The sequence below is a fragment of the Urocitellus parryii genome, chromosome 2 (assembly GCF_045843805.1).
Source record: "Urocitellus parryii isolate mUroPar1 chromosome 2, mUroPar1.hap1, whole genome shotgun sequence".
NCBI lineage: Eukaryota > Metazoa > Chordata > Mammalia > Rodentia > Sciuridae > Urocitellus > Urocitellus parryii.
The window spans coordinates 225,075,121-225,101,839 of record NC_135532.1 but is presented as its reverse complement, the minus strand read 5'-3'; the positions used below and the strand labels follow the sequence as shown (position 1 = coordinate 225,101,839).

At 62.1% G+C, this 26,719-nt stretch overlaps 2 protein-coding genes and 1 pseudogene across 3 annotated transcripts in view; 1 reads left to right on the top strand and 2 right to left on the bottom strand.

Annotated features, from left to right (window-relative positions):
• Positions 1-218: 218 nt before the first annotated feature.
• Positions 219-26,719, top strand: part of Tspear (thrombospondin type laminin G domain and EAR repeats) — a 157,745-nt gene continuing 131,244 nt past the window's right edge. Inside the window, exon 1 of the mRNA XM_077795553.1 lies at positions 219-303. Within this exon, the coding sequence (XP_077651679.1) occupies positions 219-303 (85 nt within the window). The remainder of the gene's footprint in view (positions 304-26,719) is intronic.
• Krtap10-12 (keratin associated protein 10-12) lies at positions 6,392-7,300 on the bottom strand. Of its 2 annotated transcripts, none has more exons than XM_077795087.1 (2): positions 6,905-7,300; positions 6,392-6,805 (listed from the first exon to the last, which is right to left on the bottom strand). In XM_077795087.1, exons 1-2 carry the CDS (start codon positions 7,298-7,300, stop codon positions 6,392-6,394), a joined length of 810 nt encoding a protein of 269 aa, XP_077651213.1. The 2 variants fall into 2 exon arrangements, with proteins under 2 accessions (XP_077651213.1, XP_077651214.1); XM_077795088.1 differs by having other exon boundaries at positions 6,392-6,817; positions 6,929-7,300.
• Positions 16,508-17,755, bottom strand: LOC144253315 (forkhead box protein N3 pseudogene; annotated as a pseudogene).

Below are 26,719 nucleotides of genomic sequence, written 5' to 3'. Positions count from 1 at the left end.
AGCCCCGACCTGCCGGGCCGCCTGCCTGCTGCAGAGCAACTAAGTTTCTCCACCGCTTCCAGGGCCACCTCTGGCTCCCTGCAGCTTGCTGGCATGTGGCCATTGCAGTGACCACCCCAAGAGCCCACGGCTGCCTGGAAGCCCACTGGGGCGTCTGCGGAGCTGCCTCCCTGCAGGCTGGCTGGAGCCCTGGATGGAGCACGGGACCTGAGCCCCTCATGTCTGCCTTGCTGACACTGTGTGTGGTGCTCCTGCCCCTGGCCACCCCCGGCCGTGGCGCCCAGCGTCGGGAGCCCTGCACAGGTAAGACAGGAGTGGATGTGGGGTGGGCACCTCCGTGGAGCTGGAGGGATGTCTGGTAGTACCTCACCTTCTAACCCGAGACAAGGTCACCGGATGTCCGAGGACGCTGACACCCTGGAGACAGGGCTGGCGGGAGGAGCCCAGGGAAGATGAAAGGCAGCGGGAGGAGGGAGCTCCTCACTGCTGCAGGGCAGGACGCATTTCAAAGAGGCAGCAGCAGCACCAGCCTCTCGCATGTGCCTGCCTGCTTGGCCTCCTGGGGAAGGCCGTACACCTGCTTTAGGAATGAAGTGGCAGCAGCCCTGGCAGGCCTCGGGACGGGGACACCGCAGCCTGCACTTGGCAGAGCCCAGCGCTGCCACTGGGCCTGGTTCTGTCCCCACCTGAAAAAGAAACGTGAAATGCAGGCACCGTCCCAAACACCCACGCCTGAGCCAAGAGCTCCCTCCTGGGGGTTCAGCTTCCCTGTGTGCAGAGCCAAGAGCACCCGGGCGGCCCTGCCAGGCCTGAGGACAGCTCCATCCCCGTGGACAGCTGTCTGGGCTCTCTGATGACCACAGCATCCAGGGGCCATTCCAGGATCCTCACCAAGGGAGTGCTGTCAGGCCAGAGGTGTAGGACAGGGGACAGGGCCTGGTGTGCGAATCCTGCTAGGGGCAGTGCATTGGTGACACAAGCAGGCTGTGGTGGAGCCCAGGGAGGCCAGGGGCTAGGCCAGGGTGGCCGTGTGTGCCTGTGAGTCGTTCACCCTTGGTGGCCTGGAAGAGTCTCATCTCCTCCTCACGCAGGTTGTGGCCTCTGCTCTAAGGGCACTTGCTTCCCTGTGGCAGGACCAGGGTTTGACCCCTGTGACCCAAGTCTGGAACACTGACCTGCATGGGTAGTGGGCACAGGGTCCAGAAAGGGCCCCAGCTCTCAGGAATAGCTGGAAGTGACCATGCCAGCTGCTAGGTTGTGGACCGGGCATGAACAGGCCCAGGGGCACTGACAGAGTGTCACTGTGGTGTCAGGGACAGACAGAAGCCCCCATTCCAGGCTTCAAGTATCTGCACCTGCCCACAGTGGCTGCCTCAAACAGGGCCCCTGGGTCCCATCGGCTCTCCATCACGCAGAGTCCCCGGGCTGCCAGTCATCGAAGGCCGAGCGCCAGCCTCTCTCCCTGCCCCATGCAGGGACCAACGCGTCCAGGCCCAGCCTCGGAGGGACCCTGTGCAGTGCCCAGCTGTAGCCATGGTGCACGGCCGTCTCCCTGGTGGGGATGAGTCACAAACTTGTCTTTTCACGTTCCCTCTGTGCTGGGAACAGAATCAACTGCATAATAATAATAAAGGTTATTTATAAAGCCCGCCCCCGCTCCCCGGGAGGTTTGCTTCAGAGAGTTAAAAGATGACCCAGTTATAAGTACTGTGGACCAGGGAGAAAAGACAAACGCCAAGCCAATGACATGGAGCTACTTGGGAACGCTCCCAGGAGACCGTCATCATGGCCTGTGAGGGTTTCAAATAGATTTTAAAGGTCACTTTGCCACGTTCAATCTTGAAAAGCACTGAGCTTATGCCGGGACCCTGCGTGTGCTCTGCGGCCCGGGTTCCAAGGTGGTGGCCCAAGTCTGTGACCATGTGTGCTGTGGAGCCGGTGGCAGATGTGCAGGTCGCCGGTCGCCATGGAGCTCCGGGGTGTGCGTCCTCTGGTGCCCACGCCCCTCTCTGGAGCTGGGGAAGGGGCTGCAGCTGCCACCCCTTCCCTCCTCTCTCTTTCCTCTTGATGGCCGAGCTTCTTAGTGTTTGGTTTGCAAATAAGGTGACTGTCAGGCTGTGGGAACCTGCAGGCTGGGGTTTCCAGGTGTCCCCAACCCAGTGGGCAGCAGAGGGAAGATGCGTCCACTCCTGCACCTCAGGGAGCCTCAATGGTCAGATTGGTGCTGTTGGGGGGCCTCAGAGGCCCCAGATGGGAGGGACTGAAGCCCGCGGCTCCAGGAGTTCCCTTTGAGTGTTGGGGTGGAAAGAGGGTGTGCCAGTTATCCAGGAGGCCTGGCACTGAAAGGCCCCTTGCTGGACATGGGCAGCCTCCTCTGCCCAGTTTTGGGCCAGGGGCCTGGAAAGGGAGCCACAGGCAGGGGCTTGGGACAAGGTCTAATCAGGACCTTGCAGGCCACCACGGCCAGCATGTCGATGCTAGCCAGCTCAGCACTCCAGGGCCCCATGCAGCAGGGGTGTGGCCATTTGCAATGGGGGCTCCGAGGCTGAGTGTCTGGTGCCTGGCTCTCCAAGGGGTGGGCCCTGGGTCCCTTCTGCTCAGGTGCATGGGGAGACGCGTGTAGTCTCATCTCAGGGAGAGATGGCCCAGGTGGGCAGTCAGATGAAGGGGGAAGGATGGGTTCATCCTGTGGCTGTTGGACCAACCTTAGGTTGGAGAGTGGTTCCATGTGAGTGAGCTGATGAGCCACAGGGGCCAGGGTCTGGGAGGGGCTGACAGAGCCCTGACAGCAGTGTTAGAGCTTAGTGTGATGTGGCCTCCTGCCCATGTGGAGGTGAGGGAATTCTGAGAGGACCATCCAGGGGTCATTGTCCAGCTGTGGGGACAATGAGGGGGCGTGGGACTGTGAGAGGGTGGAGGCTCAGCCCGTACAGGTTGCAGGAGGCCTTTCCCCTGCATCTCCCTGTGGTGTCCTGCAGTAAATGAGTGTTACCACAGGGACAGTCAGAGATGCCCTCACTAGGGCCCGGCCGTGGGGCGGCCAGCACCTGGTCTCTGGGGCATCCCTCTCTTCATGTCCCTTCCTTTGTCATTCTAGTGGTGTCCACTCAAGGAGACGCTGGCCTGCCTGCAGGGAGGCCGTGTCACAGTGAAGCTGCAGCTCTGAGACCCCGTATCCTGCAGGCGGTGGCTCTGGGGGCCTTGAGGAGCCACATGCAGGCAGGGTAGAGCGGGGCAAGGGCTTGTGTGGGGCCTCGGCGGCTGAGTGCAGGGGCAGGCGGTGGCGGTCAGACTGGGCCTGCATTCCCCAGGCGCTGCTCCAGCCTCCTCTGCCAGGGCCCACCTCTGTAGCTCCTCCCCGCCATTCTTCCACTGACCAGTCCTTGGGGCTGCCCGGCAGGAAGGTGGGTGCTGGAGGAGTAAGTCCTGAGAGTCCTGGTCCCTGGGCAGGTCACCAGGGAGGTGCCAGGAAGACCCCGAGCCAAGGACGCCCTCTTTCGGCCAAGCATACCTTAGGCCATTGGAGTACTTCAAAGGATTTGCGGTTGGGCAGCCTGTGAGTCCTCACCAGCTGGTGGCCTGTCCACACAGTTCCCTCTGCTGGGAGCCAGTGAGGTGGGGTTTGGGACCAGCCCCACCGCGCCCTGTGGCTTTGGGTTGGCCCTGGAAGGACACACACAGAGGGACACTCAGTGCCCACAGGGGGAGGCTAGGCAGTGCAGGAGGGACCTGGGGTCCTCTCCAGGTTTCCCCCAGCCGGTGGAGGGCTGGCCCTCAGTCGCGGTCACTTAGAGCTCCCGAGAGTCCTTGGCGATCTGAGGCAGGCTGTCCAATCTACCCGGCACTTCTGCCGGCTCAGAGACTCGGCCCTGGGCCCCAGGAGCCGGGCTGGCCCTCACCGCTGCTCCAAGCACGGAAAAGGCCCCGACCGTCACAGCGCGGCTGAACCCGCCCTTCCTCTGCTGCGAGGAGCTCGGCCTGCGGAGTCTGGGGACGACTGGGGACGTGGCCTTCCGCTGTGACCCTCCCGCCCGCGCCTCGCACTCCGCCTGAGGACTCCTGTCCGGGCCCGCAGCGGGCGCCCCAGCCCGTACCCCACGGGTCCTCTCCCTGCTCCTTTCCGGAGTCGTGCGTCCAGTCCTTTGAGGGGCGGGCGGGGGCCTATGCTCACCACTCGCCTTGCGTCCCACTCCTCGCTTTGGCCCCAGGCGGGACTTGGTCAGGGCTCTGGTGAATCTGGTCTCGGGGCGTCTCAGCTGTGTCTGGGGTTCTGCCCCTGGAGGTGGACGAGGAGGAGGAGGAGAACGGCCAGCCCCACCTCCGCGTGGGTCTGCAGTCCAAGGCCCCTGGTCCCGCCTGACCGCGGGCTCCTTCTCTGTGCAGCGGGTGGAGTCCGCTGGAGGACCGCGTGCGGAGCCGCCAGGCGCGGGGTGTGCGCTGCCGGGCGCAGCAGAGCGGTCTGTGCCAGCCCGCGTCGTGCCAGTGCGTGTGGATGCGCCCGCGCGCGCGCACGCCCAGGAAAGCCCAGCGCAGCCAGGCGCGCAGCGGGAGTCCTGGGCTCTCCTCTGGGGCTGCGTTCTTTCGGAGCTGTGTGTGCGGGGGCGTCCCTGTGCCCCTCCCCACCTCCCGAGGCCTCCCTCTGCTCCTGGGGACAAGCCAGGGAAGGGTCCCAGAGACGGGGGACAACCTGCGCTTGTACCTAGAAGAACAGGACGCAGCTGCGGGCTGGCCTGTGGTCCACCCGGGGTGTCCGTACTGGGGCCTCCGCGCCCTCGCTGGGCTCGGTCCAGGACGGAAGTGGAACTCGGGGGCCCAGATCTTGGATGGGAACCCTGTGTCTTTGTGGTCCTAACAGCTCTAGGGTCGGACAAGAGGCGACTGTACCAAAGCTGGCAGGCTGCTGCTCACTCCGCAGACCTGACTCAGCTTGAGCCTGCGCCCCTCGGGTGGTCAGCACCTGGATGGAGAAGCTTTGGGGAACTGCTTGCATCACAGCCACCCGGTTCCCTGCGTTTCAGGAACGTGTTTCTGAGAAGGTCCCTGCGTGTCCCAGGCGGCAGGCTCAGGGTCACCAGGCCAGTGGGGGCCTGAGTGGAGGTGCTAAGGCCCCTGTCCAGACCAGTCTGATATGTGGGGTCCTCCAGGAGAGTGGTAGGGAGGACGAGGTCCCCAGGGCAGCAGCGTTCTGAGGCCACAGCTCAGAGTGTGGGAGGAGGGTCCTGGTTTGTCTGCACAAGTCTAGTCTTTGGGGGTCCTCCCTTTCAGAGCGGCTTCCTGGGGACCCCAGGTTTTGATCGGGTGCCATTGGAAAAGCTGCCTCGTGTCCCCCCCTCCGCCTCCCCCTCGGGTCAAACTGTTCAGGGTCAGGTGATCTCTTAAACCTGCTCACAGGGACTTGGGGGACATCTGTCTGGACTTCTGGACCTCCTAGGTGTTAACCCAGGCCAGCCCACTCCCTCCCACCACCGCAGGGTGGGGGTAAGAGCTAGAGGGTGCCCTGTGGGTGGGAGCAGGAGTGGAGCCCCAGGAGCTCCTGAGGATTGGGGGAGGGGCAGGCATGGGCCTTAGGACTCTGGACCCGGGCAGGCCCCACTACACTGGCCCCGAGGGGACTCTCCAAGGGAAGCAAGCCTGCTTCAGACCCCAGAGGCCTCCTGCCCTCTGACACCCTGGGCTGGACCTGGACCCTGCAGGGTGGGATCCCTTGCTCTTTATGGGCACAGATGGTGACCATGAGAGATGCTGGGTGAAGAGGGACGGAGGGCCTCCTTGCAAGTGGCTGAAGGCAGTGTGTGGGCTTCAGCCGTACCCCAGGAAACCCTGCTCAGCCTCCCCCTGCCCTTCAGTGTCCTTGAACTGACCATGGTTATGCAGACCGGAGGCGGCCACTGGCTGGACGGCTACCAGAGAAATGGCTGCGCATACCCTGAGCTCAGCCCTGGGAGCGGAGGGTCGGCTGGGCCCTGGGACCTGGCACCTGGCGTCCAGGCCTGGCTCCCCTGGAGGATGCTAGAGCCAAGGTGGTGTTAGCCGGAGAAAGAGTGGACCGTCACACAGGGAGAGGGACACGTGGAGGCTGCCAAGGTCCTTTATTAATTTCAGAGCAAGATGCTCAGGAGGAGGGAGGACGAGCTGCTAGGAGGGGAGGGGGGCTGCGTGCCCAGGAGGGACTCCCACAGCCGCAGGGCTCCCTGAACCCCTCCCACTTAGCGGGCGGCCGTCTCACCCTCATCTGGACCTGACATGAGGCAGCAGCCCGACAGCCAAGGCTGACCTGAAGTCATGGGACTGTCACGCTGAGGTGGGCACCAGGGTGGTCCTGGGTTGAATCTCAAAGGCCGAGGAGAGGCCAGGGTGGGGCCTGAGCCCACTGGCCTGGGGACATGGCTGGTCAGCAGCAGGACTTCTGGCCCAAGGAGACACCACAGCAGGCCGGGCGGGAGCAGGTGGGGCGGCAGAGCAGGGACACGCAGGAGGCCGGGCGGCAGCAGCTGGGCTGGCAGGAGGAGGCACAGCAGGAGGAGACGGGCACGCAGCAGGCGGGCCTGCACACGGGGCGGCAGAGCAGGGACACACAGGACGAGGGTCTGTAGCAGCAGACGGGCTTGCAGCAGACGGGCACGCAGCAGGACGGCTGGCAGGGGGAGGAGCTGCAGCAGTCAGACTGGCAGCTAGACTGCTGGCAGGAGGAGGAGGTAGCTCCAGAGCAGACGGGCACACAGCACACGGGCTTGCAGCAGACGGGCTTGCAGCAGAGGGACACACAGCAGGACTGCTGGCAGGGGGAGGATGAGCAGCAAGAGGGCTCACAGCAGGACTGCTGGCAGGGGGAAGAGGAGCAGCAAGAGGGCTCACAGCTAGACTGCTGGCAGCAGGAGGAGGAAGCCTCAGAGCAGACGGGCACACAGCACCGGGGCTTGCAGCAGACAGGCTTGCAGCACACGGGCTTGCAGCAGAGGGACACACAGCAGGACGGCTGGCAGGGGGAGCAGCTGCAGCAATCAGACTGGCAGCTAGACTGCTGGCAGCAGGAGGGGGTGCAGGAGCTGGTGCAGACTGATTGGCAGCAGGGTCTGGACACACAGCTCACTGGGGTGCAGAGGAGGGTCAGGCAGGGGGCTGGGGCGCAGCAGCTGGGCTGGCAGCAGCTGGGGGCGCAGCAGGGGGGCTCGCAGCAGCTCTCTGGGCAGTCGTCCACCTGCCAGGAGGAGTCGGGGCAGGAATCGAAGGAGCCGGGCTGGCAGACGCGGCTGCCATAGCTCAGGTCGCTGGAGCAGACGGACATGGTGGAGGCGGCCATGGTGGGTGTGCTGGAGGAGGGTGGGTGTGTGGGTGGGTGTGCTGGAGGAGGGTGGGTGTGTGGGTGAGTGTGTGTGAGTGAGGAGCTGGACTACTGGGCTTTTATACCCGTCTGCATGGCGTGTTGTCCCAAAGGAGGCTCCTCAGTGTTGCTGTTTCCGTGTTGGTGTTGGGGCTGGTTGGGGACAGCCCTCATTAGGGCTGGCTTACTTTCCTGGGAGATGCCACCCAGCTCGTAAAAGTGAGGGCTGCACACGGACCTGGCTGGCTGGCCCTGGTCAGAGCCCCTGGGGGGAGGGGCACCAGGCAGGAGCGTGGCATGACGAGTGGGTGGGCTCTCTGCTGGCCTTGGGCCGATGACTGGCTGGGCACTGTGTGAGAGCCCCTCCCTGGGCATGTGCCCCTTTCTTTGCCCCCCCCCCCAGGCCTGCAGGGACGGAGGGTGGCGCTCCAGAGCTGTCCTGCCCCACTGTGGCTCTGGCGGAAGCGCGCCGCCCGGGAGACCGGTGGCCTGTGCACTCTTCCTTGGGCAACTGGACATCTTGGCCTTGGTGGCGAGTTGCGTTTGTGGCAGGGACGCGGGAGCCATGTCTGGCTGGACGGTGGCCACTGTGCCGTGAGTCCCTGCTCTTGTTGCACCTGGGCTCTGGCTTTGGTGGCCGCAACGAGGCTCTGCCTGGGCAGGTCGCGGTGGGGCCCCGCTCCTGGTAGCCTTGGGACCCTCCTGCGTCTTCTGTCCTCCTGACCACTGCCTGTGTCCTGGGGCTGAGCCCAAGAGCCATGTCCACATGCCTGCGGACGCCTGGGTGGGGGTCCAGGAAACAGTGGCTAAATGAGTCAGTGTGTCCACTCTCCAGGAGGACGCCTCGGGCTGGAGAGATGGGCAGGTGTTGTCCAAATGAGCAACGGCTGGGTCCAGAGGTCATGGCCCCGCTGCTGTGGGCCTGCCGTGAGGCAGAGCATCCAGGGGGTGTGGGGCGGGGGGCCGGTCGCTCTGGGCACCAGGAAGCAGGGGCGAGGAGGGACAGGGAAGAAGTGAGTGGGTGGGCCTCTTCCACCCGTGCCCCCAGCCTGTAAGGTGATCTCCCAGTCGTCCACCCGGCTGCCAGGGCCCTCGTGCTCCAGTGGCTCTCTGAATGCGGCTCCGGGTTGGGGGACAGGCCTCCACTCGGGAGCCTTTGGGGACATTCCTGATCAAGTGCAGCGACTGCCGTGGACCGTGTGCTTAGGGGGGCCAGGGTGGGGGCTTCAGAGGGCTCAGCGAGGAGCTTTGGTGATCCTGGCTGCCGGCCCTGCGACCAGGTGCCCTCTGTGCAGGCTGGACGGGCCGTTGTGGGAGACGCTGTGAAGAGGGCTTCTCTGTGTGGGGTGGTGGCCTGGGCAGCGGGCGGGCAGGCTCTGGCCCTCAGGTTTGGCTACGGCTGGGGAGACTCCCTTTCAGGTCTGAGAGCACTCACGTCGCTGTGTCAGGCTGCCTGGGCCTGGGCTGGGCAGAGCTGGCCACCTTGGGCGGTCAGGGAGGCTCCGTGGGCCTGGGAAGGGGCACAGGTGGGTGGTGGAGATCCCAGGTCCTGGAAGGCAGGAAGCCAGCTGCACCCGGGAGCTGGGGGCCGGGGACTGGGCACCCGTGCCCTGGAGGTTGGCGGCCTCAGGGACAGCGCGTGTTTTACGCTTGTTTTAATTTTGTCGGGGTGAAATTTGAAGGGCTGGTGTTTGCCGGACGCAGCGGATCACACAGCCAACACCCGGTGCTGACAGGTCTCGCTGTGGGAGGGGGCTGTTCTGGGCAGGTTGATAAGTATCCTCAACCTTGTGAGCTTGAGATGGTGCTGTCCTGATCCCAGATGGGGAGCCCCAAAGCCCACACGAGCCAGCAGAGGGGCCTCAGGGGAGTCCTGTGGGCCTTGTCCTTAACTGTCAGGCTCCGCTGTCCCTGGGGTGAGGTGGGGGGAAGGAACACAGGAGGTCAGCCTGAGAAGTGCAGCTTCTGCCGGAGCAGCCAGCTGGGCCGGACGCAGAGGACTTGGGGTGGACAGTCCCTGGGTGCGGAGGCCTGCTTGGAAGGCAGAGCTGCTTCCTTCTGCACAAGAGAACTGGGGTTGAGTGACCGTAGGCAGGGGAGGGCCTTGCTGGACAGGCCGAGCTCAGAGCCAGGGAGTCACCCGGGAGGCTGCGGGACTTCCTGGAAGCCAACTTCGAGGTGTGGAGAGGAGCTGGGGGCGTGGCACTGGGGGAGCCCGTGTCCACAGGCAGAGGTGTGAGAGGTCCGGTCAGTGGCGGGCTGTGAGCGGCTCTCCAGATGAAAAGCCTGACTTGGGTTTGGATGTCTGCATGAAGAGTGACTCTGCTGCACACACGGGCACAGCTCCAGGGCCAGGGCTGTAGGACGCAGGCCGCTGGACACCTGGGGAGCCTGGCAGGTGGGCACAGCAGAGGCAGGTCCGGGGTGAGGACAGGCCCTGCTGGACCCCAGTGCCGCCCTACCTCCACCCTCGGGGAGAAACAGAAGAGAGGCTGTGCAGGCCGTGGTGGGGGGCAGTCTGCAGGGCGCTGCCCCAGGGGCAGCACTGTCCAGTCCAGCAGGAAGGGGTGCAGGCAGGAGAAGCGTGTGAGTGCCCGGGGGCTTGGTGGGTGGATGGAGGGGCCTGTCACCCTTTTATTTGGGTACTGGTGACTGCAGAGGCCAGAGGACTTGGGACACCTAGGGAGGCAGCCAGAGGGTTCCATGAGGTCAGACACTCCTCAAGGGCGGGCAGGAGGGGTCAGTGGGAGGCCCAGCCCTGGAACTTGGACCAGCACTCGGGGGCGGGAGAGAAGGGAGTGTGGCAGCGTGACGGGGTCAGCACGCAGGGGATCAGGCAGAGGCGCAGGGAGAGGGTGAGAGGGTGAGGACAGCCTGGGCCCTTGTGTTTGGTGATGGCGTCTGGGGACGGTGGGGGCCTCCCAGCTAGCCAGGTGGCAGGGCCAGGGTGCATGTGTGGGGGCAGTGTTGACCACCTGGTCCATTTGTGCTGCTGTGACAAGACACCAGGAACGGCTCTTTATGTCCACCGTTCTGGGGTCTGGGGAGCACTGGCCCCGGGTGGTTTGGGTCTGGGGACTGTTCTGTCCTAAAGTGGTGCCCCTTGCTGTGTCCCCACAAGATGAGGGTGGGAGGCAGAAGCCCCCCAGCTCCTACATGAAAGGCAGAGAACTGGGGACTTCATCCCCGTCAGACTCCCCTGTCACACCCGGCGGAGGGGCAGGCCTCCATGTGCACTTTGGAAAGGATGCATTCAAACTGACCGCCGGCCAGTTCCAGCACTGAGGACAGGGTGTGCTGGTCCCCGAGAGGCCACTGTCCTGTGCTGAGAGGACAGAGGCAGACTCAGCCTCTCCAAAGGACCCACGGTCCTCCGGGTGGGGAAGCCACCATGCAGGCCACTGTATGGAGGACAAAGCTGGACGTGGGCGTGGCGAGACTCACTCGGCCTGCAGCGGGCTGGACAGGCAGGGCCCGGCCGGCTCCGGGTGGAGGAGGAGGACCTGGGGCCCAGGAGGTCAGGGAAGCAGACAGCAGAGGAGGCGAGGGCATGGTCAGGCGAGGAGCTGCCGGGGCTCGCCTCCTGCCCTCGTGAGGTGAGGCCCCAGCCTCCCACGGAGGCCACGCCAGGCCCCACCCTCCTGATGGTGGCACCCAAAGGGCACGGCCAGGTCCTGGAGGAGGCCGGTCCTGGGACACAGCCTGGCTGTCGGGGGCCACGGGGTCAGCTCTGGTCTCTCCGTGTGCGACAGCAGGGACACGGGTGGTGCTCAGGGGTCACCGAGTGGGAAGGCGGGCAGCTGGGTGGCCTGTCCGCGGAGGAGCCCACAGAGACAGGCCTCGTCTCCCCTGTGGGGTGAGGATCGTGATGTGGCCTCCGAGCCCCTCGTTCCCCGGTGCCCCTCGACACGGCGCACGGGAGGTGCCCAGCCAGCGAGACCACTCCCCTCGCCTGTAGGCAAAGCCACCTCCTGGTGGGGGCCGTGGCTGCAGGGTCTCAGGAGCCGTGCGCACGTGGTGACCGCTGTTTGAGCAGGTCACAGGTCACTGCTTTGTCCTCACTGTCTGGCGTCTTTGTTGTACTGACTCTCTGTGACGATGGCCAGTGGGACCATTTATACCCTGAGAACTGTGGGCGGGCTGGTGACACCGCGCAGCCGCAGAGCGCGGGTCCCCCTCGACCCCAGCACCTGGCAAACACCGTGGTGCGGCACAGTGAACAGAGTGACCTCTGCATCCGTGTCTCAGGGTGTAGTTCAGCGATGTGATGTGGCCTTCTCCCCCATAAACCCTGCCTCCTCACTGTCCCCTGCCTGCCCGGCCCCCAGCCTGCGCCCTGCCCCTCTGCAGGTGCCATCGCAGCTCTTTCATGCAGGTGGACTCCCACCTCTGTCCTTTGGTGGCCCTGCCTGCCACAGCAGGGGCCAGGGCTTCTTTCATGTTCATGGCTGAATAGTCTTCCAACGCGCACTGTACCTCGGGTGTCAACCCATTCATCTGCCGACGCTGTCACTCATTTCTACCCTTTGGCGATGGTGAATGGTGCTGCAAAAGACACTGGCATCCAATGATCTGATTGAAACTCTGTAGAGAGTTTCTTTAAGGTACCCCCCACTTCCTGGGGGCACAGCTGCTGGCTTGTTTGGCAATGCTGTGGTTACACTTTTTTGGGGTGCTGGGGATTGAACTAAGGGGTGCTCAACCTCTGAGCCACATCCCCAACCCTTTCTATTTTTTTATTTTGAGACGGGGGCTCTCACTAAGTTACTTAGGGCCCCAATGCATTGCTGGGCTTGCACTTTCCGTCCTCCTGCCTCAGCCTCCTGAGCTGCTAGGATTGCAGGTGTGCACAGGCACCCACTGGGCCTGGCTGGTTTTCTTAAAAAGGCAGCTGTAGCTGGGGTGTGGCAGCCTCTCACAGAGGTTTTGGTTTGCCTTCCCCAGGGACCACCAGCAAGGAGTGTGCTTGTGTGCTTGTGGACATTTGTGTGTCTGTGGGGGAGACGTCCACTTGTGCTCTGCCTGCTTTAGTCCAGTGTTAGATTCGGTCATGTGTTAGATTTACCAGAGCTTTCTACGTGGGCTGAGAGGGTCTTTTAATCCAGGAACGTGGGATGTCTTTCCATTTATCAGGTCTTCTTTAATTCTTTTAAAGATATTTGTTCTGGTTGTTTAGATGGATATTTCTTTAGAAGGATGCAATACCATTAATCAATCGATTTTATGAGGTGCTGAGGACCCGACCCAGGGCCTCACCCACGTGAGGCCAGCGCTCTGCCACCAAGGCCCAGCCCCAGCCTGTTCTTTGATTCTTTGGCATCATTCTGTAGCTATCCACGTGCAGATCTTGTCTGTTGGTCAGGTGGGTCCCTGGGTGCTCTCTCCTTTTCAACGCCATTGCAAATGGAGCGTTTTTTGCTTAATTTCCTTTTTGGGTCGTTCAGTGCTCGTGTACAGAAACACGTCCATGTTACGTCCTGAGACGTTGCTCCATTCTTTAGTAAAGGGTCAGTGGCTCTCTGGGGCGTCTCTGGGAGTCTCTCGGTGCTGCCCGTGTCTCTGCAGTAGAGGGCTTTCTTCCTCTGATTCTGGCTTGTTCTACTTCCTGTGTGCTCCTGGTCTGGGGGGTCCAGTTCTTCCCAGTCGGTGTGAGGCTAGTGGCAGTTCCTAAATGCCCTCCATACATTCAGGAAGCTCCTCCGTCTCCCTGATCTTCTCAGTGTTTTCTTTTTCTTTTCCGCCATGTGTTAGGTTTCCTCAAAGCCTTTCCACGTGGGCTGAGAGGGCCACCTGTTTTCCCCTTCAGTCTGGTGACTTGGTGCGTGGCCTGGGCTGATCTTTTTGGGCTGACCGTCGGCCTCCTCGGACAAACCCCACTTAATCATGGCGTAGGATATTCTGAAGGCGGGTTGGCTTCGGCCTGCTGGTATTGGCTGGGACCTGAGCATCTGTGTTCATAAGGCACATGGCCGTGATTCTCTCTGTCTGGTTTGGCTTCGGTATCAGGGGACTGCTGTCCTGCCGGGGCGAGTTAGGGAGAGTCTGAGAGGCTTTCCTGTGGTTCTTTAAACTCTGGTCGATTCCCCGCAATGCATCTGGGTTTTGGTGGCTATTTTCATCTTACTTGTCGTAGCTCTGCTGAGACTCTGCTTCTTTTTGGTCAGTTTGAGGATCTGTGTGTTTGTGGACTTCCATTTCATGTGGGTCCTCTAGTCTGTTGGTGTGACTTGTTCTTGCCGTTCTCTTGTACCTTGTTATTTCTCTGAGCAAGTCCTACATTGGTTCTGACCCAGCTGTGTGCTGGTCTCTTGAGATCCGACTGCGGCTTCACAACCCTCTTGATGCTGCTCTCTTTGCGCCTTGTCTCGTTCACTTTCTAGAAAGTGCTTCCTTTATCTGCCTCTGGGTCCGCCCTGCTCCTCTCCTGCTTCCTGGAGGTGAAGCTGGGCTCAGATCTGAGACGGCGTTTCCAGTCCTGTCCCCCAAGCGCTGTCCCCCCGAGCGCTCTCGGCGCTGCCTTTCCAGCCCTCCTGGGGCCCGTGCCCAGCGGTTGACAAGCTCCTCTGCCAGATGTGATCCTCCCAGGCTTGGGTGGTGGCCTGTGTGTGCTCTGTCCCGTGTCCCTTGCACACTGAGCAGGATGCGGCTTGGTCGCTGTGGGTGGAGTGACCGACACGAGCCCCTCTGAGTCCTTGGCTGAGAGCGAGCACGTTCCTGTTTGCTTCTTGGCCTTCTGTCCCAAGTTCTGACGGTCGTTGAAGATGGAGAGTCAGACCCTCAGCCCTGGGGCGCTGTCTCCATTCTGGGCTGGGTCCGTCTGTCCTGGGGCTTGCTGAACGGAGCTCGTGTGCTTAGGACTCTTCCACCCAAGGGTCCAGTCTTCTGCATGCACCGTCCTCTGGTGTGTGTGTGTGTGTGTGTGTGTGTGTGTGTGTGTAGCTCACCAACGGGGCGAGCACGACCTTGGTGTGTGTCCTTTGGTTTGGTGTGTGTCTTGCTTTCTGAAAAGCGAGTCTACCTCAGAGCACATCAGCTTAGGGAGCAGCTGGGCCGGGGTGCCCCCCAGGTCCCCCCCAGGTCCCCCCAGGTCCCCCCCCAGTCCCAGTGGTGTCCAAGCAGCGTCCACAGGGTCTCGATGCTCAGGGAGAGGGGCTCAGAGAGACCAGGTTTTAGAACTGTGTCTGTTGGGTGCCACCAGGAGAGGAGGTGGATGAAGAGGCCTGTGCACTTCGTACTCGACCCAGGACAGGGTCAGCTGGACGTCCTGGTCACCTGCCCTACTGAGGAAGTGCTGCCCGGCCTGCTGCCCGTCAGCTGCTCCTGCGTGTCCTGCTCAGCCGTTGGCTTCGGCTTGGGAGTTACCGCAGTGTGTGGCCTTCAGTGCGGCCGAGTCTGGGCGGCCTGGGACTTGTTCTCTGCAGGTGACTTGTTTGTTCTCTGGGGGTGTCTGGCGCCCTGCGTCCTGGGCGTCTGCGGTCAGCACAAGGCGTAGCTAGGCCCTTCCTCGGCTTTCCCAGCTCGGGAGCCCTTCCCGCCCGGTGCCTTCAGCTCTTCTGCTGCCACCACCCATGGATCCCCCTTATCTGCTGCACCTCTCTCTTAGGGACCCTGCAGTTCAGAGGTACGGCCTTCGGACTGACCATTGATGCTATTTTCTGTTCTCTCATATGCTGTATTTTTTTTTTTTTTGGATTGAACCCAGGGTCCCTTAACCACTGGCCCACATCCCCAGTCCTTTTTTATATTTTATTTAGAGACAGGGTCTCACCGAGTTGCTCAGGGCCTTGCTAGTTGCTGAGACTGGCTTTGACCTCGCGATCCCCCTGCCTCGGCCTCCCCAGCCGATGGGATCAAGGCGTGGGCCACTCTAGGCGGCATTTTCTTGATGCTTAGCTCGAACTTGGAAGGATCTCTCCACCTCATCCTCCAGGTCTCTATTTTGAGAGTCCACATGTGACTCCACGCAACAAACCCCGCTTTCGTGTGCCCTTATAATGCACTGAGGTGAGGAAAAGAGAAGAGAGGCCACTCGACAGAGCTCGAGGACAGCGAGGGCGTCCCGGGGACGAGGTGGGCTGAGCTGTGTGGTGTGCAGACGTGGCACAGGGAGCCTGTTGTGAGTGACTGTGATGCGCCCGTGGACTCGTGCTAAGAACCCCAGGTGTGGCCCTGCCCGCCTGTGACCCAGCGACTCAGGAGGCTGAGGCAGGAGGACCTAGCAAGGCCCTCGGTCATTTAGTGAGACCGTCTTAAAATACAAAATGAAAAGAAGGGCCGGGATGTAGCTCAGTGCTAGAGCACCCAGGTCATCCCTCTCCAGAAAACCTAAAGAATCCAAAGATGCTCAATGTCCATGGGATGATCTTTCTTTTCTTTTTTTTTTTTTTTTGGTAGCTTTTTAAAAACAATTTCACTTGGATCAAATAGTTTTGATAGAAAAAGAATCTGTACCATTATTTCCTTCCTTAACAGCTAATGTCAATTTTCAGACTTGATTGCTTTTCACTTGGGCAGTTTAGAAGATACGGCCTGTTTTTTGTTTTTTTTTTTTTCATGAGTTTTCTCTTAGTCCCGATCATATGTGTGGTGTGTGTGTGTGTGTGTGTGTGTGTGTGTGTGTATGCACATGCAGGACCAACCTTCAGGCTTATGGCTTTTGGGACATATTCTTAGCTACAGAACAGAGTGATCACCAATGTGACTACCGTTTACCCCACTTCTTGGTCACTGACACCTGACGTGTCTCAACAGTCTGGTGCTCAGCTTGTAAGACATCACCAGGCCTCAAGGTTCGGAGCACAGAGGACTGGTGGCAGAGCCCGTGCTTGCTGTATGGCAATGCCCAGGGCATTCCTTGCCCAGTGGGAAGCTGGGTGCACAGGCCTGGGTCTGTGCCTAAGGGGACGCGGGGTTCTTCCTTTTCCCCCATTACTGTATGTGCCTCTCCACTCAGTGAACCCGAATGGAAGGACATTCTTTTTAAACCTAAGGGTTGGGCCTGAATGACGATTACTTTGCACACGTGCCTTCTAGGTGCCAAATGTGTACTCCAAATGTGGCGTTAACGTTGACATCCTGTGGGTTCAAGCCACGTGTTTCTGACAAGCTGCAGGAAGCAATGGTAATTTTGGCTTTTTCTCGGTTTTGTTGTCGGATAATGAAAAGCTTTTGTAAAACAGCTGAGTGTCAATATGTCAATATGGCGAAGTGCTGGCGCTTCTTGTGCTGGGATGCGTACCCGCTGTCCCCCAGGGCATCCTTGGCCTCCTTCTGGCTGGGCTTCCTGTCATCCTCCTCCGTTTCGCTGTGGCTCTCGTGGCTCTGGAAGCTGCCCTCGCTGCCCTCCTGGCTCCCCTTGGTGGCAAACTCGTAGTGGTCGTCGGCCGAGGAGGAGGAGGAGGAGGAGACGGAGTCGCTGGTGGGCGAGGTGCTCCGGGCGTTGGAGGACTTGGCACTGCTATAGTTGTGATCCTCCTTGGGGTCTCCGCTGACCACAGGGGAGCCGCACGATGGCTCACTCTCAGTCCGCATCCGGCAACTGGTGATGCCATTCCTCATGGCTGCCGTCATTCCAATGGTAGTGATTGGCAATGGCCGGACGCCAGGAAACAGCCCTCGGCTCAGAACCCGCGCTCCATTTTGTATCACTCCTGGAGAAACCGCTTGTATCTCAGGGGGAGTATTCAAAAGCATCATGGCCCTGGCAGCATCAATGTCAGGATCTTGCAGCAGGGCTCCGTTTCTCTTGAAGAAGGTACTGCCCGGCCAGATGGGTGGACCTGATGGGCTTTGATATGCCTGAGGAGAGGTGGGAGGTGGGTGGTAAGGTGTCTTTTTCAAAGCCTGAATTAGATTTTGTCTATACTCGGTCTATGCACCATAACGACCCTTTCCCAATACTCTGACTCCTCTCTTTGTCCACTTTCTTAAAACACTTATTCAATGACAAATTATGTCTCACTGAGATTTTCCACCCAGTAGGTGCATTCGCAAAATACGGAAAATGTTCCAAGATCCAGTTGTAGATATCCTTCACTGGCAGGCGCTTCGTTGGAGAGTCCACGATGGCCATGAATATGAGGCAGCTAAAGGAGTAGGGGGGCTTGCAGTTGGGGTTCTGCCTGGCATCAGAGAGCATGTCAGAGTGGGCTGGGGAGGGAGGGGTGTCGTCGTCCAGGTCCTGGACGGGGCTGACACTCCTGAGGACCGACTCCCCAAAGCTCTTCAGCAAGTTCTTGCTCTCATGCAGCCAGTTCAGCTCTTCATCTTCCATGGTCCCCTCTTCTCATCTGATGTCAGGCAGGGAAAAGTCGAGGTCATCGTCTTCCTGAAGGGCCTTGGAGAAACCACTGCCCGGTAACACTGGCTCAGTCCACTGGACACACTGATTCCTGAGCTTTCTGGCTTCTTACTGGCAGGCATGACTGGACCCATTTACGTGAAGGCTCCTGGCCGGAGCGGGGCACGGGGGCGCGGCCGCTGCCCTTCAGCGGAGCCGACAAACTTTCGCGGGCGCCCAGAGGGCACCGCTTGGTGGCCCCGCTAAGGACGCGCGGGCATGGCGCGGTGAGCCGGGGCAGCGGGCGGCGGGGGGCGGCCACGGGCGCGGGCGGCTGGGGCGCGGGGATCGCGGTGCGCAGGGGACCTGCGGCGTCCATCCGCCTGGCCGCCCCGCGGCTCTCCCTGCCCCGTCCCGCCTCCCGCTCGCCTCCGTCCGGGATGATCTTTCTAATCACTCACCTTTAAAGCATCTTGTCTTGTCTTTTTTGAATGGCAGAATTCTTTCCCTGAATCTCGAGCGTGTTTGGGTCTAGATGGTTCCTCTGTTCCCCAGACGCTCTTCCCGGCCCGGGGGGTTGTGTGGCTCCTGACCTTTGCCTTTTCATGCCGTGGACTTTCCCTCGCTGGGCGAGGGTGCGGTGGCCCTGGGCTCTCTGGTCCCTGTGTGTGGTGATCCATTTTCTGATAGGCTCAGGCAGGTGGGGCAGGTGACATGAGCTCTGTGAGGTCTGTGGCTTGTCCACTGTTGGGCTTCCTGTGGAATAGGTGAGAGGAGGTGGACAACAGAACTGGGCACTGTGTCCAGGATGCCCGCGGCCCAGGTGAGGTGCCCGCTCCATCCTGGAGATGAGCGCTGTGCCTCCTGGTGGGCGTGGGCTATCGGGCACCCTGTCGTGGGGGCCGGCCACGTGGTGCCAGGTGCAGAGCCGGTTCCCCTCCCACATGGCCCCCCCCTCATGTTGCTGGGCCTGCTGAGGGGGCAGGGCGGCTGGAGCTCTGGCCGGGGCAGCGCCCAGCTCTTGTGCTCCCCACTGCTTCCTGCCGCAGGCCTCTTTTCTGGCCACGTGCCCTCCTGGGAGCGGGTCTTGGGGCCTGTGGCAGGGACAGTGGGCTCAGCCCCCGGGCTGCGGGGGACGTCGGACTGTCTCAGCGGTAGCTTCTCATGGCCAATGCTGCTTTTGGGTGTTCAGTGGACTCACCTTGTCTGCCTGCAGGCTGGACACCTGGCTCTCCGAATGTCCCCAGCCCCTGACCGCAGCCCAGTTCTCTCTGAACAGTGGGCTGCCTCAGCCCGGCTCACTGTTGTGACCTGTCAAGAGCAGCATTCCATGTGCCTTCTAGTTTCAGTAAAGCATTTTACTGTTTTTCTACTTAGCTACTTTTATTTTCCTGTATTTTTGTTTTTGTTTAGTTATAAAATATTTTAAACACAGCAAAGTTGGGAGACTTAACTGGTGAGTACCGCCCCGGGAACGCTGGTTTCATACTGCACACTGGGCTCTCCACCAGCTGACCCCAGCAGCCACCTCGGCCAGTGCACATCGATGCATTTCAGGGTCAGTGCAAACACAGCAGCTTCCCCGGGCCTTCAGCCAGGGCGCGAGCCAGGGCCCAGTCCTCCTGTTTCTGTGTGTGAGATCAGTGGACGCGCTGGACACCTGGCCCGACCCTCTCTGCAGACCCTCCTGACCCGGCAGTTTCCTGGCCTCACAGCCTGCTGGCCAGGGCTGCAGCCACACCTGGTGCCTGCTGTGGGCTGGCTGTGGCCGACTTAGGACATGCCCTTCCGCTGGGCAGGAGGCCCCTGCCCGTCCTGCTGGCCCCAATCCAGTCTCTGGGGCCACGGGCCAGGGGCCTCTTTTTGGTGTGAAAGCTCTTCCCACAACGGACAGTGGCCACCGAGCCTCCCAGGCTCCTCCTCCTCCGCCTCCCCTGGCTTCCAGGCTCCACAAGAGCCCTGGACAGAGGCCCCAGGGTGACCCCAGGGGACGGAGGTACCCTTGGACTCAACAACCTGCACCCACTCCCTCCAGAGGGGCCCTGAGCCCAAGCCCCTCGCCCTGGCAGTGGCTGTCGGAGAGACCTGCGGGTAGGACCTGCGGCCGGCACAGGGCAGGACGGCACAGGGCAGGACGGCACAGGGCAGGACGGCACAGGGCAGGACGGCACAGGACAGGACGGCACAGGACCACGAGGAAGTGCTAGGGGAAGGAAGACCAACCTGAGCTGAGGAGCAGATGGCCTCACTGCTCATGGGTTACTAAGATTCAGGGATCGGGACCAGGACACCATAGCCACAGGGGACGTGAGTCCGTCACAGATGTGGGACTAAGTGGAGGAATCTGGTGTCAGGACAAAGAGAAAGTCTTCGGTGGTCACAGGGCAGAGGTGGTCCTCACATAATCAGCAGCAGGAGGGGGTGCTGCAGGGGACGGGCCTGCAGACCAGGGTGGGCAGGAGGGCTGGCAGCACACAGAGGGTGGGCAGCTCAGGGCACGCAGCAGGCCCCCTGGCAGGGGCTGGGCACACACACAGGGGCTGGCCAGCAGGAGGACAGAGCCCAGCACCGGGAGGCAGGACAGGCTGGGGGCAGCCCAAGGAGCAGCTGGTGTGGCCGAATGAGGCCGACGCCCTGTCCCTGGATGGCTTCCTGCTCTGCCCACTCTGCTGACCTCCCTCTGCTCCCTCAGTCCAGGAAGCCCTTTCTCAGCTGCAGGCACCCGAGACGCAGCTGGCTGTGTGCTTTCTGAACTCGGAGGCTGGTTATCTGGAGGCCGACTGTGGAGGCCAAGGGATGCCACCTCATAGGTTCCCAAGGTCCCCCCCTGCAGAGGCCCTGTCTGGTGTCCCCACAGCACAGCACGCTCCTCGCCCCAGGCCCCGCTCAGATCCTCCATGTCACAGACATGTCATCCTGGCCTGTGATGGACAGTGACCCACAGTCTGTCTGCTCGTTTGAATTCTTGTCCCCTGTTCTTCTGGCTGGGTGACCGCTGCTGCCATCCTCGAGCTCAGGGTCCCTCCACGATGTGGCTACTGTGAGGCCCGTCCGGGTGGAGTTACACGTCGGCTGCTGAACTTTCCTGGGATTCCTACTTCATAAGCGTCACTCTCCCTGGAGTCCCTGCTCACGCGGCAGCAGCTCTCCGCTGGCCGCTCCCCTGCGGCAGCTGCTGCTCCCTGCCCGTCTGAGTGCTCTGGGGACTACGTTCCTGGTCGCCTTTCCCGTCTGGTCATTGGGACTGAATCGTGGGGGTCCCAAGCTGCACTCCAGCCTCCGGGTTCTGACTGCTGGTCCTGGCCTTGGAGACAGCGTGCGGTGGGCCGTGTGGGAGGGGGTCTTCAGCCCTCTGACCCGAGGGTCTCCACGTCCACCTGCTTCCAAGGAAGTCCTGATGTGGGTTGGCTTGGGCTTCGCTCGGCTGGTGGTTGATCTCCCCAGACCCTGGGCCGGGGTGTGGCCACAGCTGGATGCTGTGGGCGTCCACTGTCCACCCTGCTGACCTCCTCCTGGTGGCCTTCCCCAGCAGTTGCAGCCCACCCCTCCACAGGTTCCAGGCGTCTCCTGGGCCCCTGTGTGCCTGCTCTACTGCTGGACCCCGCTGCTCAGGTCCTGGGCTTCTGCTGTCCCCCTGCTGCCTGCCCTGTGCAGAGGGCCAGGGCTTTCATGTTTTGCTCGCTGCTGATGGCACGGCAGCTGGGACAGTAGCTGCAGCCTTGGGAGCACGGCCTGCGCTGCTGTGGCTGCTCACCGCGGTGGCCGTCTCCCGCCTGGTCACTGGGGCACAGTTAGTGGAGCGCTCTGCTGGCCGCCGGCCATCTAGGTGCCCAGTGGCCTTCCAGAGTAGCTCCTGTCTGTCCCAGCGGGTCCTGGTCCAGGCAGCAGATGCTGAGGAGGCGCTGGGAGACCCTCACTCGGCTTCGGTGTGGACCCAGTGGAGAGGGGCTGACAGGCACCGGGGCTGAGCCCCTGCTCCCCGCTGACGGGGGTCGCGGTCGGCCAGGGCTGAGGCTTCAGAGCCGCTGAGGCGACCCCTGGCCATGGCGGCTGTCCTGGAACGCCTTCCACCATGGGGCAGGGTCTTCGTGCTGGGCTCCCGGTGCTGCGGGAGGAGCGGGCAGAGCGGGCAGAGCGGGCAGAGTGGGCCTGCAGAGCTGCCAGAGGACCACGCAGGGATGGGAGTGAGCCTGCTCACACGCCTGTCGGGCCCACGCGTGTCTGCTTGTGTGTGGGCTGCGGGCCCCGCGCCCTGTAGGCCTGGACAACGGCCTCAGGGGGCCACTGCGAGCCGCCCTGCATCCCCCCGAGGGTCTCCCCCAAGCCCTTCGGAGGCGCCAGCTCTGCGCCAGGTTCCAGGGCCTGCTCGCTGTTGGGGGAGGAGAAGGTGACCCAGGGACTGGAGTGGAGGGAGGAGGACGCAGGAGGCGGCCTGTGCAGTGTGCATGGCCCGGGGGAGACCTGGGCAGGGCACAGCTGTCCACCTGCTGTGTCCCTCCTTCCCTCGGCTCTACAAGGACAGAGCCATCGGGAGGACAGGGGAGGTGACCCGATGGGAGGCCCGTCCCCCTGATGGGCACAGGGGCACCACCACGTCCACCACCTACCCTTCCCCTCCTGGCCCAGGATGGTCTCCGAGCCTCTCTTCCTGTCCGCTGCTCTCTGCCCCCCCCCCCCCCCCCCCCCCCCCCGCTCTGGGAAGGCCCCGGGCAGTTCCCAGTGTGCAGAGCTCCAGGAAGGGGCCATTAGTCACGAGGCCAAGCAGAGCAGCCACAGCGACAGCAGCCATGTGAGCAGCGTGGCCCAGGCCGAGGAAGCAAGCCAGGAAGACCCAGCTGAGCTTCCGTGTTGCCCGGACACCCGGCCAGCATATAAGGGCTGCCAGGGGAGGAGGCGCCAGACCTCACCACCTCCTCCCCAGCACCAGCCAGCCTCAGCCACCATGTGCCACACCAGCTGCTCCTCAGGCTGCCAGCCGGCCTGTTGCCTGCCCAGCCCCTGCCAGGCGACCTGCTGCGTGCCCGTGAGCTGCAGGCCCACTGTGTGTGTGCCCGTGAGGTGCCAGGTGGCCTGCTGTGCGCCCGTGAGCTGCAGGCCCATCGTGTGTGTGGCCCCCTCCTGCCAGTCCTCCGTGTGCCTTCCCGTGAGCTGCCGACCTTCTGTGTGTGTGGCCCCCTGCTGCCAGTCCTCGGGGTGCTGCCAGCCCCCCTGCCCCCCGCTCCTCTGCAGACCCGTCTCCTGTAGCACCCCCGCCTGCTGCTGACCACACGGCCACAGACCAGCTGCTCCCAGGGCAGGCGGCCACCCCTGCACCCTGCCAGCACTGGGGACGGTGGAAAGCACGGCCAGGGGCCCCTCTGCACTGGGGGCGAGAGCGGGAGGACGGTGCTGATGCCCCTGCCCTGCGTGTCCCCGGGCAGTCCTGGCCCCAGGGGCCTGCTCCCACGTGAGCTAATAAACCAGCCTCCCATTCGCAGCTGTAGCTCTGTCCTTCCTCTGAGCTGGCCTGGCCATCTATCCTGGTGACCTTTCTTCACATGGTTGATGGGGAGCCCTGGTGGGGAAACGGCCTGAGGCCCAGTGTCCAGGTGGCGTGGGTTGGGGACGAGCCTCTGGCCTGTGGCCTGCTTCCCAGCAGAGTTCCTTCCCGCCGCTGGGCGCTGCCTGGAGGCCTGAGGCCTGGCGCCTCCCCTCAGGGACGTCCTGGTTCCCCAGGTCGGCCCCGGTCTGTCTGCGCCTCAGGCTCTCAGGGCTGGACCAGCCCCATATATCCTCCCACCGCTGTCCACAGACATCCGGTTTTGGTTGATTGACGAACAACTGTCACGGCCTAAGCAGGAGTGCGCCAGGTCCCAGTGCAGAAACCAGACGCGCCAACAGCTCACCAGCAACGTCTCGGGGCCGCTGGGGTCGGCAGTTCTTACTCGTTATTTGTCCCCTAAAACTACAGTTGGGGGCTGGGGAGGTGGCTCGAGTGGTGGTGTGCTCGCCTGGTGTGTGCGGGGCGCTGGGTTAGATCCTCAGCACCACGTAAAAATAAAGATGTCGTGTCCACCTAAAACTAAAAAAACAAACAAAAACCTACAGTGGTCTCACGCTTCTCTGTTGGCCTGGAGTGTGCTTTTGAGTCGAGTGGCCTTTGAGGACGTGGGTCTCTGGAGTAAGCTCTTCTCCGCAGGGTGTTGGAGAGAGTCCTCTGCTTTGTGGGTGAGCTTCCCACCCCCGTGGTTCTGAGGTGACCATTAGGTTACATTTCCCGGGAGATGGGCAGCTTCCTCAGGAGCTGGTTCCAAGTTCTGCTGCTCCGGGGTCAGCCTGGGACCTGCACGCTGGCTGCCCTGGGCTCCACCTTTTCATTTATGCCCTAGAGGCCTGTGGTGAGGTTGCCCGGTGGCCGGGGTCCTGTCGTGTGGTCTAAATGGGGGCTTTGGATGAGCCTGAGTCAGAGGCGACGGTCAGCCTGAGGGCCCACACGGCTGCATCGCACACGCACAGAACACTCTGTGTGAGCACGCGTGACACGCAGTGTCATGCACCACCCTGGCACACACCTGCTTCCCACTGTCCTGCACCCCGGCGTCCACAGCCCAGGGCTGTGGTGCAGTGGGCCAGGTTGCCGGGTGACCCAGCAGCCGCTCAGAGGGAATGCCCACCGTCCCTCCAGGGGCATGGCTGGACCACGCGGTTTCTCACCAGAAGACCTCCCCCAGCGCTCTGTCTGGTGGTGGGCGGCTGGACGAGGACTAGCCCGGCCAGTGCTCTCACACTGGGCACCAGGGAGGGGTCCTGCAGGTCAGGCTGCCGAGGCAGACGTCGCTGGCCCAGCTGCCAGGCATGCAGCGTGGCCGAGAGCAGCTGTCCGAGGAGGGCACCAACCTGCCCGTCTTCAGGACAGCGCCTACTGGACATGCTCACTGTCCCCTTCTAGGCTCTGGGGACAGTGAGGTGCAGCAGGGCTTGGTGTCACTGTCCTGTGCCCACACCTGCCGGGAACCTTCACGTCATGGGTGTGCGTGTGCAGACGGGCGGCACTCGGGCTCCAGGTTGGGGAGCGGGCAGGACCAGGGGAGGGGCGGGAGAGGCGGAGAGCTTCTGAGAAGGCCTGGCCTGGCGCAGCGTGGCCGCAGCCTCTGTGGGGACATGCTCACCAGGTCTGGCCACGCAGAGCAGGGGCCTCTCCCGCGACTGTAGCTCCCTCCGGGCTGCACAGCACAGCGGCTGTGGGAGAAGGCTGGCGAGGAGGCCGGTGAGGAGGCCGCGGAGCCCAGCCCAGGGGCGGGGTGGTGCGGCAGGTGCACAGTGGCTCGCTGGATCCCCGAGCGGGCGGTGGGCTGCGCTCCGAGGGCACGGGAGGCCTGCCCCCAACGTCAGAGGACAGACTTGACCGAGGCTGGCAAGCCCGCTTCCCAGCTAGACCCCGGGAGCTCCTGCAGCGTGGGTGGGCTGGCCGGGAGCCCGTGGCCTTGAGCTGGACGACACTCTGTCACCCTGTCCCCTCCAGCTGACTAGCTGGCACCGTGGGCTTCTCCATGTGCATGCCACGTCTTAGTGAAGTCCTGAACACTGCTGCGGGCGTCTCTCTCACTTGGATTGCACACCTTCCTGCGCTGGTGTGGCTTGTAGCGTCACATAAAATGCAGATGACAGTGACTCGGGGAATATCATGGTTTGGATGTGGGGTCCCCCAGAAGCTCAGGTGTGAGATAATGCGAGAAGTTCAGAGGACAGAGAACTGGGTTGGAGCGCCTTAACCCAGCCCGGGAATCGTCCCCTGGTAGGGGCTACTGAGTGGCGGCTGGAGGCAGGTGTGGCTTAGGGGTCTCTGTTTGTGTCTCTGCTTCCTGGTCACCAGGTGAGCTCCTTCCCTCTGCCACACTCTGCCTCCACGATGCTCACGTCACCTTGAGCCGGGTATGGACCTGGCCTTCCACGGGCTGAGACCTCTGAATCCGAAGCCTCCAAGTGGACTTTCCTGCTCTGCAGTTGCTCTGTCGGGCCTTGCCACAGCTGAGAGGAAGCGGCCAGGACCCTGGGTCACAGGGACGCATGTGTGTCGGCAGCAGTGTGCAGTCTTCCTGCTGTCAGTGTCAATGGCTCCACGGTCCCCAGGGAGCGTAGGGAGGACTCTCAGAAAGGGAGCTTTAGCACAGGTGCAGGTCACGGCTTTCTGGGGCAGGTGCCCGCCATCCATCACTGTGGGGTCTGTGCACGGATGGTAGAGCACAGGCCTTCCCGGCTGTACTGAGCTGTCTGTCTGTCTGGGTAGAGCTCAGGCCTTCCCGGCTGTACTGACCTGTCTGTCTGTCTGTCTGGGCAGAGCTCAGGCCTTCCCGGCTGTACTGAGCTGTCTGTCTGTCTGTCTGTCTGGGTAGAGGTCAGGCCTTCCCGGCTGTACTGAGCTGTCTGTCTGTCTGTCTGGGTAGAGCTCAGGCCTTTCCGGCTGTACTGAGCTGTCTGTCTGTCTGGGTAGAGCTCAGGCCTTCCCGGCTGTACTGAGCTGTCTGTCTGTCTGGGTAGAGCTGAGGCCTTCCCGGCTGTACTGAGCTGTCTGTTTGTCTGGGTAGAGCTCAGGCCTTCCCTACTGTACTGAGCTGTCTGTCTGTCTGTCTGGGTAGAGCACAGGCCTTCCCGGCTGTACTGAGCTGTCTGTCTGTCTGTCTGGGTAGAGCTCAGGCCTTCCTGGCTGTATTGAGCTGTCTGTCTGTCTGTCTGGGTAGAGCTGAGGCCTTCCCAGCTGTACTGAGCTGTCTGTCTGTCTGTCTGGGTAGAGCTGAGGCCTTCCCGGCTGTACTGAGCTGTCTGTCTGTCTGTCTGGGTAGAGCACAGGCCTTCCCGGCTGTACTGAGCTGTCTGTCTGTCTGGGTAGAGCTCAGGCCTTCCCTACTGTACTGAGCTGTCTGTCTGTCTGTCTGGGTAGAGCACAGGCCTTCCCGGCTGTACTGAGCTGTCTGTCTGTCTGTCTGGGTAGAGCTCAGGCCTTCCTGGCTGTATTGAGCTGTCTGTCTGTCTGGGCGGAACTCAGGCCTTCCCGGCTGTACTGAGCTGTCTGTCTGTCTGTCTGGGAAGAGCTCAGGCCTTCCTGGCTGTACTGAGCTGTCTATCTGTCTGTCTGGGAAGAG